Source organism: Arvicanthis niloticus, chromosome 24 (genome assembly GCF_011762505.2).
Source record: "Arvicanthis niloticus isolate mArvNil1 chromosome 24, mArvNil1.pat.X, whole genome shotgun sequence".
Classification (NCBI taxonomy): domain Eukaryota; kingdom Metazoa; phylum Chordata; class Mammalia; order Rodentia; family Muridae; genus Arvicanthis; species Arvicanthis niloticus.
The window spans coordinates 20084916-20110670 of NC_133432.1; the positions used below are offsets into that span (position 1 = coordinate 20084916).

Consider the following 25755-nt stretch of genomic DNA (forward strand, 5'->3'; position numbering starts at 1 on the left):
AGAAAGTTAAGAGAGTCAGGAGGACAGACAGAGGGACACACAGGGAGTAGAAGGGAAGGACATTTTGTTTGGAGGTTATTTGAGGGGCTGGAGAAATGGCTCAGTGGTTAAGAGCTGTGGCTGTTCTTTCAGAGGACCTGGGTTCGATTCCCTTTGAGATGGCATGAGAGAGGGAAATTCAGTGTGGGACACTTTCTGAGGAGAAATGTCAGTTGGGTGCTCTCTCTGCCTCTGTGCTAGCAGGCTTTCACCCCAGCATCCAGCTCCCGGGCCTTCATTGGTAAAGTTGAATGATTGAGACTTTATTTAAAAAAAAAAAACAAACCATATCTTCCTCCCACAATTGAAATTTTGTTTTTTAAAAAAAAAAACGCATCTTTCTCCCAAAGATTTGACATTCTTATGGAGAATGACATATGTTGAGTCATTTTTTAAAACATTAGAATTTCAGTCAAAGCTAAGAGCTATGCCGACAAGCTCACGGGAACAGGAATAGAGGATAATGGGGCTCTGAAATCAGACGGGATGGTAAGAGATTATTTCTTACGATCTTTGTCCTTCTTTAAGTTGGTGCACACCTGCGCCTGTGCTGACTCCGAGGCAGCCTTCATCTTATAAAAATCTATGATTTGTTCTTCTAATTTTCTCCTCTCTTCTTCCAGTTTCAGGATCTCCTCTTGCTGGATTCTCTTCAGATGCTCGAATTTGTCCTGCAGCTATAAAAGAAGTAACCCTGTTGTCACAAAGATTTGTAAAATCCAAAATGCAGAATATAATATTTAAAAAGCTTATTTAAAATCCTTGGTCTTCCACAAGGAATACAGGAGTTCTTAAGAGGAATCAAGAGTACCATTCCCCTACTCCTCAAGTTTTGGAAGTCCTTAGCAGTCACCTTTGTAGAAGCCCAAAAACTATCAAAAGATAACATTTTTAAAACTAAGCTTCTAATAATTCTAATAAGGCTTCTATTCTGTTTATAGGCTCGGGCAATGGGCCATCTAATGGGCCTATTATATTAATATTTTATATTATCATATAAAATATAATGGGGTGCAAGGGGATGAGCAAACTGGGTGTTTAAAGGCAAAAGAGGAGCAGAAAAAGCAGAAACCAAGAACAAAATCATAATGAGTGTTTCAAAGTTGTTTTTCTTACTGGTTTAAAAGAGAGGCTTTGTTACGCTAACTCAAGCTGACTATATTCCTTCAAGAGGTTTTTTTTTTTTTGCAGTTGGTTTTCTCCTCCCACCACGGAGGTTCCAGGATCTAACTCAGGTCACCAGGCTCAGCATCAAGGACCCTTACTTGCTGAGCCACCTTGCCGGACTATAACTGCTCTGTGTTGAAGCTTCATTTTATTATATGTCGTTTAGCATGGGTGATTTCATTCTGGCTTGGTCTTGTATTTTTTTTTTTTTTGAAAAAAAATTGTAAAAGATTATTATATTTATTAAATTATTTCCGATGGGATTTCAAGGATTGAATTCAGGTCGTGAGGCTAGGTGATAAGGGCAAAAAGAGATATTTAATTAGCAAAACACGTAAGGTGCTGTGTGGCTTTTATAAAAACTGCATATAGTAAAATGAGAGACAGCAGAGATTAAAGATTGAATTCGTAACTAAGTAGAAATAGTAAAATTATCGAAAGCTGAAATTAGCAATATACGGAAGTTCTCAAAATAATGCTCTCAGGATATGTCCAAGTAACCCTTTGCTAAAGAGATTAATATAGTTAGAAACTGGTTTTATTCATCAATATAATGAAGAATGGCCCTGAAGGGGTTGGGAGGTCTTAAAACAAGCTTGGTGTCCCAGTGACCTTGGGATTCACTACTGTGTACTTCCACAGTTCTCCTTAGTAATGCCAGCCAATATCAGTGAGACCAGGCATGGCTCCAGCTGATGCCCTAGAAGGTATAAATTATAAATCTTGGGTTCTACCCGGTGATGCTAATTTTATGTACATGCACAAGGCAAGAACTGTGAGATCAAAAAGTCTTCACATAGATTTCAAAAGGTATAGGTAGCCCCGAGCCCTGTCACAGGATCATAGCTGCTGCAGAGGGACTCCTCTTATGACAAAGCCTAATGGAGCTATGGAGATGAGGCAGTCTCCAAGATCCCTGTGATGGTTTGAATAAAACTGGCTCCATAGGTCCATAGAAAAGGTGCTACTAAGAGGTGTGGCCTTGTTAGAGTGGGTGTGGCTTTGTTGGAGGAAGTGCATCACTAGGGGGTGGGCTTTGAGGTCTCAGATGCTGAAGCCGCACCCATTGTGTCTCTCTTCCTGTTTGTTGCCTGTGGCTCCGGATATAGAAGATGGAGATGGAGAGGAGCTACCTGTCCAACACTGACTGTTCGCGTGTTGCCATGCTTCCTGCCATGATGATGGACTAAGCCTCTGAACTGTAAGCCAGCCCCAGAGTGGCCATGGTCAAGGGTCTCTTCACAGCCCCCTAAACCCTAACTAAGACAACCCTCTCAATCTGTAGGGCTCCCAGCATGCAACTCTATGCTGGGAGAGCTATACACAGCAGAGGTGCAGGGTGAATGGAGAGTGCAGCCCCTTCCCGATTACGTCAGAGACGTGGAACATTTAAAAAGACAAACGCAAAATGCTCAGGGGAAAAAATACAATTTCAGCCTATAATTTCATAAAGGCTCTATTAAGATCCTGTGCAGTGAATAGCTGCTTTTAGAGAGATGTAAAGTTTCTTCCAAAAAAAAAAAAAAAAAAATCCACTAGTCTCTAGAATTTATCCCCCAGAGGAACAGGAAGTGGAGAATGGGTGTGAGGTGGGTAGTATATGCCTCCTTTTCCGCATCCTTGAAGGTCAGCTCCTTCTCCTTGACACGCTGCATGAACGTCTGCTTGAGCTCTTCCTCCTCCCTCTGACACTGATCGTGGAACTCTTGTCTCTTGGCTTCATACATCTCTTGAAAACTGAAAGTGAGGAAGTTTGCTATTCTTTGTTATTCTCGTAGTTAAATGCTAATAAATAGCTAGGGAGGCAACAGGGCAGGTAAGAGTTCTTGCTACGGAGCCTAAAGACCTGAGCTGACCCCATAGTACCCTCATGGTAGGAGAAAACCAGCTCCTACAAGTGGTCCTCTGACCTCTGCCATGTGTGCACACACAGATGCACACAAAATAAATAAGGTGGGCTGGAGAGATGGCTCAGTGGTTAAGAGCACCATCTGCTCTTCCATAGGTCCTGAGTTCAATTCCCAGCAACCACATGGTGGCTCACAACCATCTGTCATGAGATTTAATGCCCTCTTCTGGTGTGTCTGAAGACAGCGACACTGCATTCATGTAAAATAAATAAATCTTTAAAATAAATAAAAAATAAGGTAAAAAGATTATTGTTAAATGCTAATGTGAATTAGCATGTGAACTATAAACCCGTGTTTCTAAAGTGACACCAATAGCCTGTGTAGTGACACCCCAGTTTTCCATATGAGGAGGTGTAAAAACTGAAACATTAATTATGTGAATATATGACCGAGCGCTAAGATTTGAAATACCATATCAGTGATTTCTTACTCCTGTAGTTGATATTTTATTTTCCTGGGGGAATGGGGAGTTGCTACTTAGGACGGTGGTGGTTTGGTTTAAGTCTCACTATGCAGCTCTGGCTGGCCTGGAACTCACTATGCAAAAGAAGCTGTCCTTCAACTTAAAAAAGACTCACCCACCTCTACCTCCCAAGTGCTGGGATTAAAGGCTCATACCACCACATCCAGATCTTTCTTATCTTTTTATTATTATTATTATTACTTTTATTTTTTTTATAGTCTGGCTGTTGCCCCTCTCCCCATTCCCCTCCCCACAATTCCTCATCCCATTCCTCTCTCCCCCTCCCCATCTCCAACATCTCCAAGAGGATATTCCACCACCACCATCACCACCCCACTCCCCCACCAGACCTCCTGACCCCCTGGAGCCTCAACTTTCTACAAGGTTAGGCGTGTCTTCTCCCTCTGAGGGCAGACCAGGCAATCCTGTGCTACATATGTTTCTTATCTTTGGGGCAACAGTGTTTTAGGAAAACTAAGGTATGAGACTGTTTCCAAAATTATTCAAATAAAGCAAGCAAGACATCTTTTAAAATATAATTCACTTGGCATAGATTAGGATTAAGGAGATGGTTTGGTTGTGCTGTGGTTCTCAATCTGTGGGTTGTGACCCCCACAGGGGTCCCATCTCAGATATTTACATTATGGTCTGTAACTAGCAAAATTGCAGGTATGAAGTAGTAACAAAATAATGTTATGGTTGGGGGGGGGGGTCGCCACAAGATTGTAGTGATGTGTAAAATGAAGGCTTTATGTCTGGCTTTACGGGAAAGCTATAGCAAAGCCTTTGTGTCTGGCTTTGATTGAGATGTGTCGGTAAAGGCTTTGCTATGTTTTGGGTTAATCAGAGAGTTAACGAGACAACACTGAAGACTGTTCTCTCTCTGGGAGGGCTGCACTTGGTACTACGTGGGAGCTCGCAGCTGCACAGATCTTGGCCCTAAGACACTCCTGGCAAACCTGGAGTTCTTAGTTTTGATTACGGCTAGCCATGGTCAGAAGGGACTGAGATTTGTGTGGGTTGTCTGCTCTCACGGGCAGCGAGGACAAGATAACTTTGGTAACTGGAACCTTTCCCAGCCCCCCAGTTAACCTTGTAGCATGTTTTGAATGAAACAACTGGATTGAGCTAGCCGTGTCTGCACTAACCTCACTGGCCGGTTGTCCGGGCCCACATCACTGAAGCCCAGTTTCTGCAGCCTGTTGCTCCTGTAGCATTCATAGTGCTGACTGTGGGTTTGATCTTTCAGATCTTCCATATTGGTGCACAGAAGCAAATCCCGTAGCTTCACAAAATCACAGTGGTTTTCATTTTCCACTAGTCAAAAAAAAAATCAGTAATGAATGTATTATAGAGGGTTTCTGTTATTTTCCGGGATAAGCCATTTGGGGGTTCTCAGCCCAAACATTTTGCTCTGTTTAGTGATGTCTCCAAGTTTCAAGTTTTCCTCTTTCATTTCCATTTTCTCTTTCTCTCTCTCTCTCTCTCTCTCTATATATATATATATATATAGATAGATAGATAGATATAGATATATATAGATAGATATATATAGATATAGATATATATATATCAACAAAACTTACCAGATCTCTGATAATTTCTCCTATTGATTTAACCTATGTGATATCAGATTGGCCTGTGGGCACATCTGCTGGGCAGTTTCTTGATTACTAACTGATGTGAGAGACCCCAGCCTACCATGCAGGGCAAGTGGATCTAGGTGATGGCTCCGTGAGACCTTTAGGTACTAATATTTATTCTTTAGCTTTGTTAAAGTGAGTCCCAGCATTGGGAATGGCATGTTTCAGGAAGACAGAGACCAAGTGCATGTAGCCTATTGGTTAAACACAGAAACTTGATAGCTATGGGTCTAAGTCTGCTGCTGACAGTTTCCTACAGGAAAGGATCATAAACATTCTATGTCAACGCTCTAAGTTCCTAAGCCTGTGGGTCCCAACCCCTTTAGGGGTCAAACAAGCCTTGCACAGAGGCTGCATATCAGATATCCTGTATATCAGGTATTTATACTGTTATTCATAACAGTATCAAAACGACAGTTAGGAAGTAGCAACAAGAATAATTTGAAGGTTGGGGGTCACCACAACCTGAGGGACTGTATTCAAGGGTCTCAGCATTACGAAGGTTGAGATGAGAGCCAATGTTGTATAGGCAGAGATCATGGTCACTCTAAAAGGAAGCTTAAAGGAAAAGGATCTGCCTTCCTCATCAGCAACTACAACTAACTACAACTGCAAACTACAAGTTAGCTGGAGTTTTATCAACGCTGGCTCCGATTAAAATGCTGATTCAGAGTATTGATGGCACAGTCCATATCAATTTCATCCTCCTGAAACACAATCTCTTATTTACCTTGCAAAACGCCCCAAGGGTAGTGGCGGCCTCTGACCATTCTTTTTCCAACTTTGACCTCCTCCATGCTTCCTACCACGGCGAAGGGTAACACCCCCTGAACAAGCATAAATGACATAAGTTAAACTTCCTCCAAACAATACAGCTTGCTCTGGTGCTTTTTTTTTTTCTTTCTAGGATATAAAGTACAGAGGTGAGGCTGGTCTAGTACGTTTAACCACACAAATAATCCATCCTGTGTCAGATTTTAATACTTAGCAGAAAATATGTAGTAATTGATTCTTTTTATAAGCATTAAATCCCAGGCTGACATATAATGAAAAACTACCTACCTAGTATTTCCTAAAGCAGGGCATCCTGATGCATGCAGTACAAAGATTAAAAAGAATTGGATTGTTAATACATACAATTTTTTCACATCATCTTTACACTAAACACAAAGACAATATTGATGAGTTGATATGAAAACTATTTTTTCTTTTGTGTGTGTATGTTTTCTTTCGATTTTGTTTTTCAAAACAGTTTCTCTTTGTAACCCTGGCTATCCTGGAACTTGCTCTGAAGACCCTGCTCTCAAATGCAGGGATCAAAGATGCACACCACTATGCCCAGCTGAAAACTATTTTTAAAGATATATTTATTTTATTTATATGAATATACTGTTGCTGTCTTCAGACACACCAGAAGAGGGCATCAGATCCCATTACAGATGGCTGTGAGCCACCGTGTGGTTGCTGGGAATTGAACATAGGACCTCTGGAAGGGCAGTCAGTGCTCTTAACCACTGAGACATATCTCCAGTCCCTAAAAGCTATTCTTAATGATAGTATATAAATTAACAGAAGAAACTATTAAAAATTAAATAAAAATACCAATAAGCTGGGCTTAAGGGTACACATCTTTAATCCCAGCACTAAGAAAACAGAGGCAGGTGGATCTCTGTGAGTTCAAGACCAGGCTTGTTTACAGATCAATTTCAGGACTACCCAGGCTAACTAGTGAGATCCTGCTCAAAATCTATTACTATTATTATTGTTGTTATTTAATGAATACACAGCATAACGTATGCTAATAAAGAATATTGAGTATGTCTTCAGGAAGGCTAGGAAGATAGCATCATTGATCAAGTGCTTCCCATGTAAGCATGAGGACCGGAATCTGACAAAAAAAAAAAAAGGCATGGTGGCACATGTTTGCAATCTCAGCACTGGAGAAATGAGAGCCTGCAAATGGATCCTAAGGGCTTGCCAGTCAGCTACCCTAGCCTGTTTGGTAAGATCTCAGCCATTGAGAGACTCTGTCTCAAAAACAAAAGGCAGACAACTGACAAACATCATCAGAAATCATGCCCTGGCTTCCACATGCACACGCGCACGCGCACGCGCACACGCACACACACACACACACACACACACATTATGTGCCTGCCCACATGCATATGCCCACATAAATTCTATGGTGCTTTTGCATCATAGAGTTAGTTTACATGTCAAGAACACATTGTATATTTCAAAAACCTGAAAGGAAGTCTTTTGAAAGAAGTTTTGGCCGGGCGGTGGTGGCCCACGCCTTTAATCCCAGCACTTGGGAGACAAGCAGGTGGATTTCTGAGTTCGAGACCAGCCTGGTCTACAGAGTGAGTCCTAGGGTTGTGACAGCCAGGGCTACAGAGAGAAACCCTGTCTCGAAAAACCAAAGAAGGAGGAGGAAGAGGAGGAGGAGGAGGAGGAGGAGGAGGAGGAGAAGGAGAAAGAAGGAAAAGGAGAAGGAGTAGTCAGTGCTCTTAACTGCTGAGCCGTCTCTCCAGATTGTCAAATGAACTTTTGAGCTGAGATGGTGAGATGGCCAAATGGCTCAGCAGATAAAGGCATGTACTCCATGCCTGAGGAGTGGAGTTCTGTCCCTAGGACCCACATGGTGGGAAGGAAGAATTGGCCCATGCAAAATGTCCTCTGACTTCCACATGTGCACCGTGACATCTGTGCACTTGCACACACATCTATACACACACACTACATAAACATACACACACACCATATAAACACAAATCAATTCAATTAACAAAACTTTTTTTTAGAAAATCTAAAATAGATCTATGATATGGTTCAACTATCCCATTTCTGGCTTGAAAAACAAGAAAAATATAGGCAACTCCGTAGAAGAACAATATCAACCAACCAGACCCCACCCCTAGCCCCAGAGCTCCCAGGGACTAAACCACCAACCAAAGAGCGACCCATGGCTCCAGCTGCATATGCAGCAGAGGATTATTTTATCTGCCATCAATGGGAGAGGAGGCCCTTGGTCCTGCGGAGGCTCCATGCCCCAGTGTGGGAGAATGCTAGGGTGGTGAGGCAGGAATGGGTGGGTGGGTGAGGGAGCACCCTCATAGAATCAGGGGGAAGGAGAGGAGATAGGGGGTTTGCGGAGGGGAAACTAGGAAGTGGGATAACATTTGAAATGTAAATAAATAGAATAATCACTAAAAAAAAAAGTAAAAAGAAAAATATAGGCACAAGAAATGAATCTCTGAACATTCACATCTATTGTGTCATTATATAAGACAGCAAATCAGAAGAGATGTCCACAGACGGGTCAGAGGATCAAGAAAACATATTGGATATACACTCCTTTAAAAAACAAACAAACAAACATTTATTATGTATACAGCACTCTGCCTACATATATGCCTATATGCCAGGAGAGGGCGCCAGATCCCATGACAGATGTTGTGAGCCATCATGTGATTGCTGGGAATTGAACTCAGGACCTCTGGAAGAGCAGTTGGTGCTCTTAACTGCTGAGCCATCTCTCCAGCCTGATATACTCTTAATGATAAATAAGACCTATCACTTGCTGCAAAATGGTGCTGGATAGGACTGCAGAACTGGATCCGTGGTTAAGAGCACTGTCTGCTCTGCCCAAGGACACAGGCTCAATTGCCAGCATGCACATAATAGCCCACCATCAGTCATCTGTGACTCCAGTTTCAAAGGACCTGATCTTCTGTGGCCTCCACCGGCACCAGGCCATGCGTACACGGGACAGACATGCAGCCAAGTCACACATGTACATAAAATACTAACATTTTCAAGTGAGTGGAGCTGGAGGATACCATGTTCTGTGAAATAAGCCAGACACAGAAAACCAGGAGCTGCATGGTCAGTCTCTCATATAAAGAATCTTAAAAATTCAAGAGTTGGGCATAGTAGCACACGCCTTTGCTGGCACTTGGAAGGCAGAAGCGAGCGGATCTCAGAGTTGGAGGCCAGCCTAGTCTACAGAGAGAGTTTCAGGACAGCCATGACTACACAGAGAAAGAAAGAAAAAAGAAAGGAAGGGAGAGGGGGAGGGAGAGGAGAGAGAAGAAAAAAGAAAAGGAGGGAGGCAGAGAGGGAGGGAGGGAGGGAGGGAGGGAGGGAGGGAGGGAGGGAGGGAGGGAGGGAGGGGGGAGAGAAGAAGGTCAATCCTTCTGTCTCAGGCAGGGATGGAGGTATGCAGCCAGTGCTTACTTGCCTAGCATGTGTGAAGCTCAAGATTCAAACTACACTACTGCAAAAACAAACAAAAAGCAAAACAAAAACTTTTTTCAATTTAAATGCATCACAGTGATGACTGGTGTCTGGGAAGGGGGTGATTTGGGAGCTATAAAGAGAATGGATAATGAGTTTAAAGAAGACCAATGTGTGGAATAATTTCGGTTATTTCACAGCAGGACAGCAACGAGAAGCAAATGGAGTGAGAGACTACAAGGAACCCTTGGAGCTGACAAGAAAAATGTCAATCTAAAATGAACAAAGAATCGGATTATCTGTTTCTCTCCAGGAAGACATAGAAGTATACCTTAACCTACAGAAAGACAATCCACATCTGTAGTCACTCAAAATGCAAACCAAAACTGCAGTGGAATCCACTTGCACTAAGTAACATAGCCACACTTTTAAAATTTTTATATGTCATAAGCTGAGGTGAAGAAATAATATCAAAGCTCCTGGAGCCGGTGTTTCGGGAATCAGAAGAGCAGATCTTCAGTGATTAAATAGTCAATTGTATAACTTAAGAATTCTACTTCTAGAAATATACCCAGGAGAAATTAAAAGTATTTGCCGGCACAAACACTTGTACAGAAATGCTTGGAATAGCATTGTTCATAATAGCCAAAACATGAAATAAACATTGTATAGTCACACAATGGTACATGGGCATATATTCTCTCTCTCTCTCTCTCTCTCTCTCTCTCTCTCTCTCTCTCTCTCTCTCTCTCTCTCTCACACACACACACACACACACACACACTGATAAATATGCACTACTGTAAATCTTGGAAACATTACCCTAATTGAAGACAATAGATTTAAAAGTCTACATATTCATTCACATAAAACACCCAGAAGAGGAAACATATAATAAAAATACCTATAATACATAAGTTGGTACAAAAATATACATATATAGCTTAAGTGATATTTTCCCATCTGGGCTGACCATGTTCCCTTTCCAAAAACCATCTACCAAAAAACCCTACTTCCAAGCATGAGAAGACATTTCCAGTTGGTGGTCAGGGTTGTCCAAAGAAGTTCCAAAACGTTACATGTTATTTCTGTTGTCCTTGGTTGCCCCTCAGAGGTGCTGAAGACTCCATGCCCTTCAGACATAGGGTCCAGAGACCCTGAGCTGGAATTGGCATGAAAGCTTTCTGCTCAAAGACTTGGTTTCATGCTTCCAGAAGGTGCCATGCACGTTTCCAAGGGAGGGAAGCAACCAAAAGCCCTGCCCAAATACACCTATGAAGTACAATAACCATTATGGAACAATAGCCCAAAAGCGTGGTAGTGCCACACATACCTTGGCGGTAACCAACAGCTCTCTGATTGGACTTAAGACCTGATCAACAAGAGGAAATTATGTCTGAGCATTGAAACCCAGCCAACCACCCAGGGCCAGTGAAATCATGGATCTTGGAGAAGAATCTACAGTCACCACTTTACTAAACCAGCTTCATCTCCACACTACTGTATAAATAATTGTCTTTATACCCACAGACAAGTAGAGTCTTCACGCTGGGCGGTGGTGGCGCACGCCTTTAATCCCAGCACTTGGGAGGCAGAGGCAGGCGGATTTCTGAGTTCGAGGCCAGCCTGGTCTACCGAGTGAGTTCCAGGTCAGCCAAGGCTATACAGAGAAACCCTGTCTCAAAAAACCAAAAAAAAAAAAAAAAAGTAGAGTCTTCACCTCTCATCAAGGAGGAAGTTTCTCTTTGCAACGGATAGAGACCTTTATTAAAAAAAAAAACACAACCAATGAAAATGGAGAGTTGGGGACTTCAGTCCCAACAGATGCGTCTATAGTACAACTTGGGACAGAAATCCCAGTACTCAGGAGGTGAAATTAGGAGTATTGGCGATTTCCAGGCAGTGGGTCAGCCACAGACCCGAAATCCCCGATTTCGCACATATATGCCACAGTAAATTCAAGGCCATTTGTGCTACGTGAAACCCTGCCAAGAAAAGATGGAAGGGGAGGAAGGAAGGAGAAAGGGAGAGAGGGAGGGAAGGTGGGAGGAACGAAGAGGGAGAGAGTGGAAGGGACAAAGGGGAGGCAAGAGAAGGGTACAAAACACTTCCCCACAATGTATTTTGAGGAAAACTATATTGCTTGTCAGATGCACATGAGAACAAGGCACTGGTCACATGACAAACATTTACCGAGTTATTTACTTGAGCAGCAGATTCGTCATCAGCCGGGAACTGATATATCTGGACGCCATTGCTGTTCAGCTCACTCATTATGTTGTTCTTGAACCTCTGTAGGTCGTTCTTGGAAAGCGAGTCAGCTTTGGCAATCAAGGGTATGATGTTCACCTGTTAAGGAGGACGAGGGACCAAATTTCAGTTGTCTTTCAGTCTAAACCCTAACCCGGAAAAAAAAAATCATGAGCATGGTTTGTTGTTGCTGCTTCTGGGAAAGGATCTTCGATGGAATTCTGGGAAGAATACTGGGCATATCCATGGGTGTGCCCCATCATGCTCGGCCACAGAGAATTTCCTGTTTGGGGGGGGGGGGGGGGACGTTCGGAGAACTAAACCTCAAGCCTTGATGGTTCTAGGTAAACATTCTATCTTTGAGATGTATTTTGAGCCCTCGTCTTTTATCAGAACTCAGGTTTAGAAGTCTTATTCTTATATCTTTTCTAAAAATCCCATGCCCCCATGCCTCTGGAATTAGTGTGATTTAAGCGGTAGGGTTCGCTAGACCGCTTACTTATCGAACCAAAGGATGAAAAGACCTCACATTAAAATGTGGGGGGTGGGGAGAGTTTCTCTCTTAGCGGTGATTCATGTAACTGTTTCTCCATGAATGTGTATTAGCCAATATCTTTCATACACCTTTGCTCGACCCACTTCAAGCTATATATGTTTAAGTCCATTATATGGTGCCAATGAATAGATAGCAGCTGTGAGTTCAAATCCTTGGGCAAATCCCACATTTTCTAAACATGCTAAACTGAGGGGGAAATCTAATAAATGAGTAGAAAAAAAAATAAATGAATAGAATTTATCTAAACTTGTCATTTATATCATATAGAATAGATAATATATTGTGGTATGTATAGGTATAGATACAGACCATAATATATGGTATATATAATATAGTTAACCTGCTATGAGAATACATGCTCACAATAAATTCAAGCAATGGAGAAATGAAATGAAAGTATTCTGGCATGAGTTCTGATCTTGAGGAGATTTGAGGAAGCCTATCAGCAGTTTAGCGTGTGTCTTCATGCAACTTTTTTTAAGATTAAAAACTTAATGGTCTTATAGAAACAGATGAAAACTTTAAATACAAGGTGTTAAGGAGATTGAGAAAACTTGACATAAAACCCCCATCATCTATTGCCCAATCCCTGTCTTTATGAATAAGATGAACCTAACTTTCAGTTAGCTCTTCCATACAGCATGGGCCTCTGTGCAAACCGGAGAACAGACTGAATAAGTTGGGGCAGAAGTACAAAATCATGTGTGCTGTTAAGGACCTGGCCATTTCTGCAGTACACTCTATGTAAGAGGGAACGTCACGTACAGTATGTGGCTGCAGACACATGTAATGGGCATGAGCCTAGAGTCCATCCCTCCATGCCTCGACTACGGGATGCCTCTCCTTCAAGAACCGAGCTATTGGTTCTGGCGCCTAGAGCAAGGATCTTATACCAGGGACTCATAAAAATACTAAGAATCTTCTAAAACCCTGGGGAATAAGAAGTCTGTCAAAGGAAGTTCAACTTCGTGTGGTAGCACCTGTAATCCCAACACCTGGGAGGCTGAGGCAGGAGGATCATGAATTCTAGAATGACTTGAGCTACAAATCAAGCCCCTCTGTGAACAAAGCAAGTCTACACGTCTCTTTGTATCCCCTGAGGTTTTGTCTGGGGTCTCTTTTTCTATAGCAGGCTGCGGCTACCTGCGTGCCCTGTACTCTGAGTCGCCTCTGAGAGAATTTGAAGCCAGAATCAGAAAAACTTCATGTTTCATTTGATCAGTCGTACCAGTCAAAGGGTTCATAGGATTATTTTGTAGTACCGTATAGTAAATTCAATTTTAAAAATATATACAAATGGCTGTCATCTGATTAGAATTTAGTCTCAAGTTTTATTTTAGGTTTTTTGTTTTTGTTTTTGTTTTTCTAGACAGGGTTTCTCTGTGTAGCCCTGGCTGTCCTGGAACTCACTCTGTAGACCAGACTGGCCTCAAACTCAGAAATCCACCTGCCTCTGCCTCCCAAATGCTGGGATTAAAGGCTTGCGCCACCACTGCCTGGCTTCTTTTAGTCTTTTCTTTTTTCCCTGTATCTCTTTCTCTCCAAACAGGTAACATTGTTCTTGTTTTGTTTTGTTATTGCTGCTGTTGATTTTATCTTTTGAGATAAAGTCTCACTCTGCAACTCAGGCTACCTGAAGACTACTGAGATCCAGGTTGGCCTCAGACTCAGTTATCTTCCTATCTGATCCCTGTAAATGCTGAGACTACACGTGTGCACCCACATGCTCCAAACAGTCATTGCTTTCATTAATTTTACCTGGAATTATAACTGAAGATGAATTCTATCAAATGTTAAATTTCCCTCCCCCTAAATATTATATATTGATGTCTTAACATTCTATCTCTCAAAAATGTATCAGTACTTGCAATAGAAACATTTAGGTTAGACTGTTATAGTAGGGTCTGATCCAGAATGATTATCAAACTCATGAGAAGGAGAAATTTGGCCTCATGTAGTGGTGCATGCTTTTAATCCCAAAACTGAGGCAGGAAAATCAGGATGTTAAAGCCAACCTTAGCTACATAGCAAGTTCAAGGCCAACCTGGGCTACATAAGACCCTGTCTCAAAAAAAAAAATGTTGTACATACAGACACCAGAAGATAGGTCATGTGAGGAAAAACAAGGGGGTGTTGAAAGCATCCTCTCCGTGGGATTTTGTTAGGAACATCCTAGAAAGTCCATTCAAATGCTTTGAAGAGCAACAAGAAAAAATATTCAAATATATGCACATATACATGCATATAAATACTTCAAGATGCATTGAACCTGGAAGAGACTCATCAGCTCTCACACACCCTACTGTCAATGTTCTTCATCGTTAGCAGGTCCAGGGTCTTGAGGGAGTGTCCTGTAGGTGCGATGAAGTAGAGACAAACATGGATTCGAGAATCGTGATAGTCAGCTAAGGAACGCTTGATCTTCAGTTCCTCTTGGAGGTACGCTTCAAACTGAGCATCTAGGTAGTCAACGACTGGCTGGTAGCTTAAAAAAAAATTAAACATTTAGCATAACATTAATAAAATCAAAATCTGATCTCTTTAAGATAATCCATACTGTGTGCTCTGAACAGTTTGCCAGTGGATAAAATTGATTCATTTCATGGCCATAAAATTTCAGGTCCAGGGACAGGAGTGGTTCAGTCGGTAGAAGGCATGATATCTAATCCCTAAGGAATGTGATTTTATTTTAGGGAAAATGGGATTACAGGTGTAAATTTAAAATTCAAAGCTGATCGTAATGGTACCTTCCTGCAATCCTAACACCAGGAGGCTGGGGCATGAGGACTGCTCTGAGACAGATTACCCTGGACTACTTAGTGAATTAAAATCTAGCCTGGTCTACATACCAAATTCTAGGCTCAAGAAAGAAAGCAAGAATCAAACTGTCTTAGTTAGGGTTTTACTACTGTGAACAGACACCATGACCAGGGCAAGTCTTATAAAAGACAACTTTATGACCAGGGCTGGCTTACAGGTTCAGAGGTTCAGTCCATTATCATCAAGTGGGGAGCATGACAGCATCCAGGCAGCATGGTGCAGGAGGAGCTGAGAGTTCTACATCTTCATGAAAGGCTGCTAGCAGAATACTGGCTTCCAGACAGGTAGGATGCGGGTATTAAAGCCCACGCCCACAGTGACACACCTACTCCAACAAGGCCATACCTCCTAATAGTGCCACTCCCTGGCCCAAGCATATACAAACCATCAGACAAACAAACAGAAACTTAAGAAAAGATCATGGGGACCCTCTGTTCACATCCTCAGTCCAGTGATAGTTGTCCTTCAAGAAGAACCTCAACTGACAAAATGCCTCCTGCACACCGCCTATGCACAAGTCTGTAGGGCATTTTTTTTTTTTTTTTTTTTTTTACTCATGACCAATGTAGGAGGGCAGGGTGCCTCGAGTGGTACTTGGATGGTGTAAGAAAGCAGGCTGAACAAGCCACCAGTTTGATGCTAAGCAAACATTATACTTCCATGGCTTCATGCTTCAGACCCTGACTCCAGGCTGACTTCCCCACAGTGGTCTGTGTTCTGGGATGTGTATGCCAAGTTAACCCTTTGCTGCCCAGGTTGCTTTTGTTCATGGATTTTTTTCATCACAGCAATAGAAACCAAACCAGGACAGTAGCCCAGGCTGGTCAAAAGCTCACAGCAAATGCGCCTGCTTCAGGCACACCAGGTCTGACACCTTGATTCTGAATTTTTTGGACTGCAGAACTGTGAAGAAATTATGTGAAGGAATAGGTTTCTGTGGTTTGAAGAATCAGTTTAGAGTGATTTATAACAGTGAACTGCTGTAACTAATGGAAGACACACTGTGGGTCTTATTTTTCGAGACAGGGTTTCTCTGTGTAGCCCTGGCTGTCCTGGAACTCACTCTGTAGACCAGGCTGGCCTCAAACTCAGAAATCCGCCTGCCTCTGCCCCGCAAGTGCTGGGATTAAAGGTGTGTGCCACCACTGCCCGGCCAGTGTTCATTTTTCTACAAATAACTACATAAAGCCAACATGCCACGTGCCTTTGCTTCATCCTTTCTCTGCCTAGTCCTTGTTCACGTGTCCTGAAATGGCAAAATAATAGTTTGTATTTAGTCTTCTCAGAAAAGAAAAAAAATACTACTTTTTAGAGCTGGCTGGCTTGAAGTCAAGTATGGTGGTGCATGCCTTTAATCCCGGCACTTGGGAGGCAGAGGTAGGCAGATCTCTGTGGCCATCCTGATTCTATATAATGAGTTCCAGATCAGGTAGTGATGCATAGTAAAACCCTGCCTCAAAAAAAAAAAAAAAAAAAAAAAAAAAAAAAAAAAAAAAAAAAACAGAAGTAATCTCTACCTCATTTTAAAAAGAAAACACATCATAATAAAGCCCAAATGCCTTTTATGCTGACTTTAAATTTTAATGTAAAAAAGTAATAAACCACTAACCTGGCTTCCTTGTTTATCTGATCGCCATACCCGACTGTCTTAACAACAGTCAATTTCAATGGAATATTTCTTTCCAGAAGGTCATATGTCTTCACCTTCAGTCCAACCTTCGCGTAGAAATGGGAGGACTTGTTCTCTTTCAGATTTGTATTGAACAGTGTATTGATCAGGGTTGATTTTCCAATTCCAGTTTCTCCTGTAGGGAACATAAACACATCACCACAGAGGCATAAGAGTATGTTGAACCTCAGCCACCAGCTTGTGGGAGTGGCATTATTTGAGAATTATTGAGATTAGAGGGTGTGGCCTTTTTGGAGGAGGTGTGTCACTGGGGTTGGGCTTTGAGGTTTCAAAAGTCCAAGCCGGGCCCAAGTCTGTCTATCTCTGTCTCAATGTCTGTCTGTCTCAATGTCTGTCTCAATGTCTGTCTCTGTCTCAATGTCTGTCTCTGTCTCCCTGTCTCTGTCTCCCTGTGTGTCTCTCCCTGTGTGTCTCTCCCTGTGTGTCTCTGTCTCCCTGTGTCTCTCCCTGTATGTCTCTCTCTTTCTCTGTGTGTCTGTGTGTCTCTCTGTGTGTGTCTCTGTGTGTCTGTGTCTCTCTCAGTGTCTCTGTGTGTCTCTCTCTGTGTCTGTCTGTCTCTGTGTGTGTCTCTGTGTCTTTCTCTGTGTGTCTCTCTGTGTGTGTGTCTCCCTCTGTGTGTCTTTCTCTGTGTCTCTCTATGTATGTATCTGTGCTGTGTGTGGGTGTATGTTTCTCTGTGTGTGTCTCTGTGTGTGTGTCTCTCTCTGAATCTGTCTCTGTCTCTCTTCCTCTCTCTCTCTCTTTCTCTCTCTCTCTCTCTCTCTCTCTCTCTCTCTCTCTCTCTCTCTCTCTCTCTCTCTCTCTCTCTCTCTCAGTCTCTCTGGTGCCTGTGGTTCAAGATGTCAAAAGAACTCTCCGGTACTTCTTCAGCACTGTGTGTGCCTGCATGTTATACATCCTTCCCACCATGATGATCATAGACTAACCCTCTGGAACTGTGAGTCGGTCCCAATTAAATGCATCCCTTTGTAAGAGCTGCCATGGTCATAGTGCCTCTTTACAGCAATAGAACACTGACCAGGACATACAGAGATCCATCTGCTTAGCTTTCTAAGTTCTGAGAGTAAAGAAATTTGCCACCAGGTGAGTCTGAAATGTTCTTAAATATTTAAGCAATGCAGCTAGGAAAAGGAAAAAAAACAATATATGTATGAAGAAATGGTCTTGAATTAACATCAATATTATGCTGTTTGGTACCAGTTTAAATGAGTAAGAGATAAATGGAACAATAATTTAAATGCGGTGTCTGGCACTTACCCACACAGAGAATATTAAAAGAGAATCCTTTCTGGATCGATTTGTTCACCAGCTGAGTGGGCAAACATTCAAACCCAAAATGCCCAAGAGTGGTTAAGCAACGGATGTTCTCCTTTTGTTTAGGAAGAGAAACAAATAAAGTTCTCGTTAGAATCAGAAATAATATCATTTGAAAAGACAACACTGATTGATTATGTTTTAAAAAGATCAGGACTGGATATCCCTCAATTGTTTGCACAGTGCAAAGGTATGATGTGAATTTGTGCAAAAAGAACTCACAAACATGCTGATGTTCATGTTATAAATAAATTGAATCAACCTTTGACTGCACTCTAAGAGGCCGTGTCTCTAAAATTTAAGGAAGAAACTGAAGAAAAGAAAACAGCACGAGAAACCTCAGGGTATTATTCTAAAATTATTTCTAAAAGAAAGTTTTAATAATATTTGTTGTGTATCTATAGCAAGAGAACCTAGGGTGGGTGTAGTGGTACATATCTCTGTTCCCAGCACTCAGGAAATCAAAGCAGAAAGATCAGAAGCTACAGGCCAGCCTCAGCCACCGAGTGATTTAGAAGCCAGCCTATACATGAAATCTCTAAAGAAATTATCAAGATTAAAGATGGTAGTGCACATCTTTAATCTTGGACCTTGAGAGGGCAGAGGCAGGCAGATCTCAGAGGTGGAGGCAAGCCTGATCTACAGAGCAAGTTCCAGGACAGCCAGGGCTATAAAGGAAAACCCTGGTTTTTAAAAGAAGGAGAAGGAGAAGGAGAAGGAGAAGGAGAAGGAGGAGGAGAAGGAGGAGGAGAAGGAAGAGGAGGAGAAGGAGGAAAAGGGGAGGGGGAGGAGAAGGAGGAAGAGAAAGAGGAGAAGGGGGAGGAGGAGGAGGGGGAGGAAGAAGAGGAGGAAGAGTAGGAGGAAGAGGAAGAGGAAGAAGAAGAAGAAGAGAAAAATTGATAAAGAAAACCAATTACAGCCTGACATGGTGGCACATGCCGTTAAACCCAGAACTTGAGGGATGCAGAGGCAGGTGGCTCTCTGGGAGTTTAAGGTCACCCTGGTCTACAGAGTGAATTCCAGGCTAGCTAAGACTACACACAGTAAACCCTTGTCTCAAAACAAAACAATTGCCTGTTAATGTATGTGACTCAGACAAAGTTAGTTGGCAGTATAAAGCTAAGGAAGTTCTAGAGAGATGTCTCAGTGGTTAAGAGTACTTCCTGCCTTTTCAGAGGACTGGAATTTGGTTTCCAGCACTCACATCCTCCATCTCTTGGCCTCTAAGGGCATGTATACATGCGGGTACATACCCACCCACACATAGACACACAAACATATAAATAAAAATAAAACTTTAAAAAGCTACGCAGATGGCTTCACTTTAAATTTTTATACATACTTTGAGAACAACTTACTTTGCACCAAATTGCTAAAGAAGGCTTCTGATAACATTACCTACCACCCAAGAGTATTAGAAGATACATCAATATTATACCCAAATAACTGGCTAATTCTAAAAGGAAAAAAATAATTCAAATAAATAATATATTTTGGGAATATCTAATTCATTTTACCCATGAAAATCTCTCACAAATTTAAAAGTTCCACAAAAACGTAATAAAGGTGTATTTATTATAGCGCTTCTTAAATGTTAATCCACATGAATTGTATAAATCAGTGGATGTCATGCATGCTTCCACCCCGCACTGATCAGGTCTATTTACTTTGCTCTCATTTTATGGTTGGGGGCCACCATATAAGAAACTATATAAAGATTAATTCCTGCAGTGAGTCCCAAGGTGATAGATGGGAAGTCTGTAAGGGATGGTTATGACGCTCTGATAGGGAATCTGCATGTGAACGATGAAGGTCCTCTTCCCCAATTGGTTCTTGATCAATCAATAAAGATCCTAGTGGCCAATCAGATGGGCAGAATAGGCGGGACTTCTTGTTTTCCCCCAAGGCAGGCTAGCAGACAAGGGAGGAGAAGTTGTTTTAATCATGCTTCGGAGGGAGAAAAAGCCACCAGCCATGTGAGATCTGGGATGGAGTGGCCATTGTCTGCTTCCCCAACTGGGCCTCGGGTAGCAGGTGGAAGATTTGAAATGCAACTAAGCTGAGGGCAGATTTAGGATGCTGAGCTGGGAGTGAAAAGAAGGGCCAGATAGCGGAAGAAGGCTTAGAAGAGTCCAGCCATTTAGCTAAAGCATATCAAAAATAAGCCTGTGTGCGTGCGTGCATATGTGTTTCATCTGCAGATCCGAGGGAACTTGGGTGTGGCTGGTAGTAGGAACTACACACTAGACTGTAGCCACAGGTCTTTCTCTCTCTCTCTCTCTCTCTCTCTCTCTCTCTCTCTCTCTCTCTCTCTCCTTTTCCTTTCTTTCTTTCTTTTTTTTTTTTTTGAAAACAGGGTCTCAACAGGGTTTCTCTACATAGTCCTGGTTATCCTGGAACTAATTACGTAGACCAGGCTGGCCTTGAACACAGAGATCCACCTGCCTCTGCCTCTGCCTCTGCCTCTGCCTTCTGAGTGCTGGGATTAAAGGAGTGTGCCACAGGCCTGGCCCTATCCAACTTTCAATGAATGGGATTTTGTCATAATGTCTGAAGTTTGGGTACTGCTGCTCAAGGCAGTCTCTTGGTTACCATGGCTACTTACTAAGTTGATTCATGCCACAAAGGACCTTCACAGTCTTAGGGATACATCAGGGTCCATGTCTCATATGGCAGTGTTGAAGCTCAAAATATGAGTCCGTCCACTGGGCCATGTCACTATTATTCAGCCATGGAGAAACATGTATCACATCTTGTCTCATCACAGGAACCATCACAGGAACCACATGTGAAGAAGCTTAAGAACTAAATTCCTTGAAAACAGAAAACTGTGGGACAAAATCCTATTCATTATAAATTGAATGGGGTTGAGAGTTGTGGTGCACACCTTTCATGCCAGTACTCAGGAAGGAGGCAGAGGGAGGTGAATGTCTGTGAGTTTGAGGCAAGCCTGGTACCACTTTCAGTGTCAATGTCACTACTGTCATATTGGCCATAAAAAGGATACTGCACACTCATGGTTGTGTGTACCACACTTGCATGAACAGCTGGAATGTCCCCACCCATAGTGTTCCTCAGCAATAGGCTCTCTTCAAACCAATCACATCATATGTCCCCAAAGCCATTAATTATAGCCACAGATGCTGTAGAGAGACAGTCATGTCCAGTTGGAATCAAAGCCAAGACACACAACAAATCAAACACCAAGATACATACCGTGGCACTTTTTTTTTTTTTTTTTTTTTTTGGTTTTTCGAGACAGGGTTTCCCTGTGTAGCCTTGGCTGTCCTGGAACTCACTCTGTAGACCAGGCTGGCCTACGAACTCAGAAATCCGCCTGCCTCTGCCTCCCAAGTGCTGGGATTAAAGGCGTGCACCACCACCGCCCAGCTTTTTTTTTTTTTTTTCTTTTTCTTTTCTTTTTCTTTTTTTTTTTTTTCCCATGAGACTCGGGAGGAGATGCACGGGAGCGCGGGTAGAGAGAGAGCCGTGGCACTTTTAAATGTGGTCAAGACAACTGATCTACCACACATACAAATATGAATGTAGGTGCATAAGAAATATGTTTTTTTTCAAGTAACCTGGTAATTCCAAAAATCTCTAGCAATAGTTCCCAAAGAAAATGGTACTGAGGTAATGTCTGATGAAGAATTTTTAGATGTATTACTATAGTTATTTAGTATGTGTTTTGGTGAAGAAAAACAGAGGAGACTTGGGTAAACAAAATCAAAGATGAAAAGGGATACATTATAACAGACCTCACAGAAATATAAAAGGACATTAAACAGATCCAAAATGGCAGGTTGGAACCCTCCGCACTCACCAGTTTCTCCTGTGGGTTGAATCAAAACACCTAGATGGTGGCCCAAAAGTTCAGACAGGCTTGGAGAAACTCAAGAGGCCTTAGCCAGTGGAATTGAGGAAGCCCCAGAACTAATGATGCATCCACTTAGCAGAGAACAGGGTCAGAAATGAGAGAGAACCTAAGTGGGACCCATCACAGGAACCACATGCTGTGCTGAAATGCTCTCTCTTCAGACAGTGGCAATAGCATCACCATAGGAAATAGCCCTCAAGAAGTTCTGTGTGGCCTGTGCCTTTAATCCCATCACTCAGGAGGCAGAGGCAAGGGCAGGCAGAGCCAGCCTGGTCTACAGAGTGAGTTTCAGGACAGCCAGGGCTGTCTCAAGAAAACAAACTGTGTTCTTTCAGATGATACTTACAGAAGCATCGTGGGGAGCTGTCTTGGGAAGACCCCTGAACTTGTTTCTCTGGGAGTCACAACTCTTGGTTTTCTCGTCACTGGGAGCCCCCTCAGCAGTATTATACCAACTCAGCCTAGAGGCACAGTTTTCCCTGGATGGAAAACATCTGCTACAAACCCACTGAGAGCTTTTTGCAGTTCGGAAACTGATCTGTGACACATCAAGCAAAAGAGGACTGATTTACTTTAAGACTGGCAGCTCAGGGAGCCAGCTGGGGTAACTGGAAAGAGATGTTGCAAGTCATTTTAGGCAACTACTTTTGGCAACAAGGTCCCAGAATACCAGAGCTGTGGAAGGCAGATTGATGGGTAGGGTTTCAGTAAATTAGAAGTCTTCTGCACATCGAAGGAAATGATTGACAAGTGAGGAAACAAACTACAGCATGGGAGAAAATCTTTTCCAGCTCGTCATCTGACTGGAGATTGATAAACTAGAGCCTTCTGGTCTTAGGAACCCAGTGGTCAACACAGGTAGCTTTCAGAGAGGCAGATTCCACAGTGCTGTTACAGGGCCTCCTGCCTTTTCTGGGCTTTCCCATCTGGGGAGGAGCAGGGCAGGGAGCAGGGCTGGGGACAATTTGAATAGCTCAGGACAGTGAGTGGGTCTCTGCACCTCTTTCTCCATGAGTAAGTACTTTGTTACAGTGATGCAAAACTAATAACACCCCTAGAGAGACTTTAAATCTTGATTTAGTCTCCTTTGCTTTTAAATGAGAATGTCTTGCATGCACGTGCATACATACATGTGTGTGTGTGTCTGCACTCACACACACACACACACACACACACACACACACAGTAACAGAGTCGAGAAATATTCTGACAATTGTTTAAACCACCATTTACATTTAAATCTAACCAATAGTAAGGTTCATCTGTTTGCAAAGATAGCAAGCCAATCTTTTGCTGTCCGGACCAGAATCGACTTAGAATCAATTATTTTGAAACTACTTATTGAAGCACACAACGCATAGTGATATACAAAAGATGCACTCAACTGGATCTTCATTGCCAGGTGTTTGCACCGACATGTTAGTTGGTTTTTCTGCCATGTCAGACCAAAAAGGCTGAAATAAAGAGAGAAAACTTTGTCAGTTCCTCTTACAAACGTCCTATTCTTTAACTTTTGACCCCTAGAGGATTCAGTACAGAAACTACCACAAACTCTGTCATTCCACCCACCCTTCTGACTTGTTTGAAGTTGTATCTTTCATTCTAAGCAAGGTTGTGTCTGCTCAAGTCAATACATAAAGTATCATCACTTAACCAATGATATCCAAAAATAAAAAGATTAAAGTCTCTCAAAATTTAAGAGATTGCTGACATTATCTTTTTATGGATTGTTTTTTTAGCTAGCAATAAATTTCAGTGGGACATTCCATACGTGCATAACAGTACACCCAGTCCTCCATTTAAACGGCTCTGAGCAGGAGAAAAAAGAAGTTACAGGACAAGAAGACACTCAGAATGACTTTGATTCCCACAGGGGCTTAAGCCTGAAGCTGAAGCAACAGCCAGGAGAATTGAGAAGAGAGGAAATTGGGGATGTTGCAAAAGGGAAGCAGGCTTGTAGCATCTCCACAAATTCTCTAGGAATCAAACCAAAAGCCAAACTTGTTTTTTTTTTTTTTTTTTTTGTTTTTTTGTTTTTTTGTTTTTTTTTTTTTTTGTCATTTTTATGAAGCACCTGTATGCAGGTAGCATTATGGTGGATGACTTACTTACCTCCTGCAATAGTTAAAAGACATCTAAGAATCTTCAGACTCAGAAATACCAAGTGACTTACCTGCCTGGGGTCTCAGCTGTGAAGTGTGTGGTCTGAACGGACTCCGAGTCTGGTGTGCTCTCCCTTGCTATCTGTGGATTTGGACCAAATTAATAGTCACTGCATTTGCAACAGTTGGGAACAAGGGAGTTAAGGTACAAAGGAGCATGCTGTCCTGATTTCTAAGCAGAACGGTTTGAGAAGGCCATGCTAATCTACATTCAAATACAGCACAAAGATACTGCAACCATGAGGCTTTTTAAAAAAAAATTGTGTTTTTGTTTTATACATATACATACTTATAAATACATATACATATATATACCCACCATGTGCAAGTCTGATACCCTAGAGGTCAAACATTGGACACCCTGGTGTTAGATTTATGGACACTTTTAAAAAAAGAATCACACTCTCTGGTGAGCTGTCATGTGAGTGCTGGGAAACCCAGGTCCTCTGTTTAAAGAAAAAAAAAAAAAACAAACAAACAGAAAATGCTTCTCTGGTGTTTCAAGACAGGGTTTTTCTGTTCAGCTCTGGCTGTCCCGGAACTCGATCTGTAGATAAGGCTGGCCTGGAAATCTGCCTGCCTCTGCTTCCTAAGCTAACAACCTAACCATGACCAAAATGTAAGTTGGGGAGGAAAGGGTTTATTCAGCTTACACTCCCATATCACTGTTCATCACCAATGGAAGTCAGGACAAGAACTCAGACAGGGCTGGAACCTGGAGGCAGGAGCTGATTCGGAGGCCATGGAGGGGTGCTGCTTACTGGCTTGCTCCCCATGGCTTGCTCAGTCTGCTTTCTTATAGATCCCCAGAACCACCAGCCCAGGGGTGGCACCCATAGTGAGCTAGACCCTCCCCCCATCAGTTACAATTAAGGAAAGGCTTGTATGCAGCCCGATCTTACAGAGGCATGCGCTTATTTAAGGTTCCCTCCTCTCACATAAGCCCAGCTTGGGTCAAGTTGACATAAAACAATCTAACACAACTGATCCCTTGCTGACTTGACACAAACACAACATCATTAAAGCCACAGTTTTTCCTTTCCCATTCATCCCCAGGATCGCACATGAACACCACCACCATAGAAAATACATTACAAACTAACATTATTTAAATTCACAGGGCAGGGTGGTGGTGGCGCACGCCTTTAATCCCAGCACTTGGGAGGCAGAGGCAGGTGGATTTCTGAGTTCGAGGCCAGCCTCCTCTACAGAGTTAGTTCCAGGACAGCCAGGGCTACACAGAGAAACCCTGTCTCAAAAACAAAAAACAAGCAAATAAACAAACAAAACCTTTAAAATCTCTTTAACAATTTAGTCAACTGTGGGCACCTATAAAATTAAAAAATAACTTAAATATGTCCTTCAAGAGAGAAACACCAGGGCACAGTTAAAATTAGAAATCAAATCCAAGCAATGTCCACTGTTTGGGATTCACTCACTATCTTCTGGGCTCCTCCAAGGGGCTTGGGTCACTTCTCCCTAACTCTGCCCTCTGCAGCAAACATAGCTTGTCTGCTAGGCTTCTGCAGGCTCCGTTCCCCACTGCTGCTGTTCTTGGTGGTCATCCATACTACTGCCAACTCCAAAATGACAGGGTCTTCTGCTGCAGCTGGGCTGCACTT

General features: G+C 42.4%; 1 protein-coding gene across 2 annotated transcripts; it reads right to left on the reverse strand.

Moving 5' to 3' along the window:
- Nucleotides 1-536: 536 nt before the first annotated feature.
- On the reverse strand, nucleotides 537-23410 carry Septin14 (septin 14). 2 transcript variants are annotated; one of them, XM_076922259.1, is made up of 9 exons: nucleotides 23358-23410; nucleotides 18038-18156; nucleotides 16700-16895; nucleotides 14569-14755; nucleotides 11658-11813; nucleotides 5953-6049; nucleotides 4728-4896; nucleotides 2811-2943; nucleotides 537-716 (listed from the first exon to the last, which is right to left on the reverse strand). In XM_076922259.1, exons 1-9 carry the CDS (start codon nucleotides 23408-23410, stop codon nucleotides 537-539), a joined length of 1290 nt encoding a protein of 429 aa, XP_076778374.1. The 2 variants fall into 2 exon arrangements, with proteins under 2 accessions (XP_076778374.1, XP_076778375.1); XM_076922260.1 differs by lacking the exons at nucleotides 16700-16895; nucleotides 18038-18156; nucleotides 23358-23410 and having other exon boundaries at nucleotides 11652-11813; nucleotides 14569-14717.
- Between the last annotated feature and the right edge of the window lie 2345 nt (nucleotides 23411-25755).

Excerpts from the sequence above, each read along its gene's own strand:
- Septin14 (XM_076922259.1), bottom strand. The coding sequence starts at position 23,410 with ATGGCAGAAAAACCAACTAACATGTCGGTGCAAACACCTGGCAATGAA. Across the intron at positions 6,050-11,657 it reads CTGCTCAAGTAAATAACTCG|GGGGTGTTACCCTTCGCCGT; the intron begins GTAAATGTTTGT and ends ATGCTTGTTCAG. Across the intron at positions 4,897-5,952 it reads CCCTTGGGGCGTTTTGCAAG|TGGAAAATGAAAACCACTGT; the intron begins GTAAATAAGAGA and ends TTTTTTGACTAG.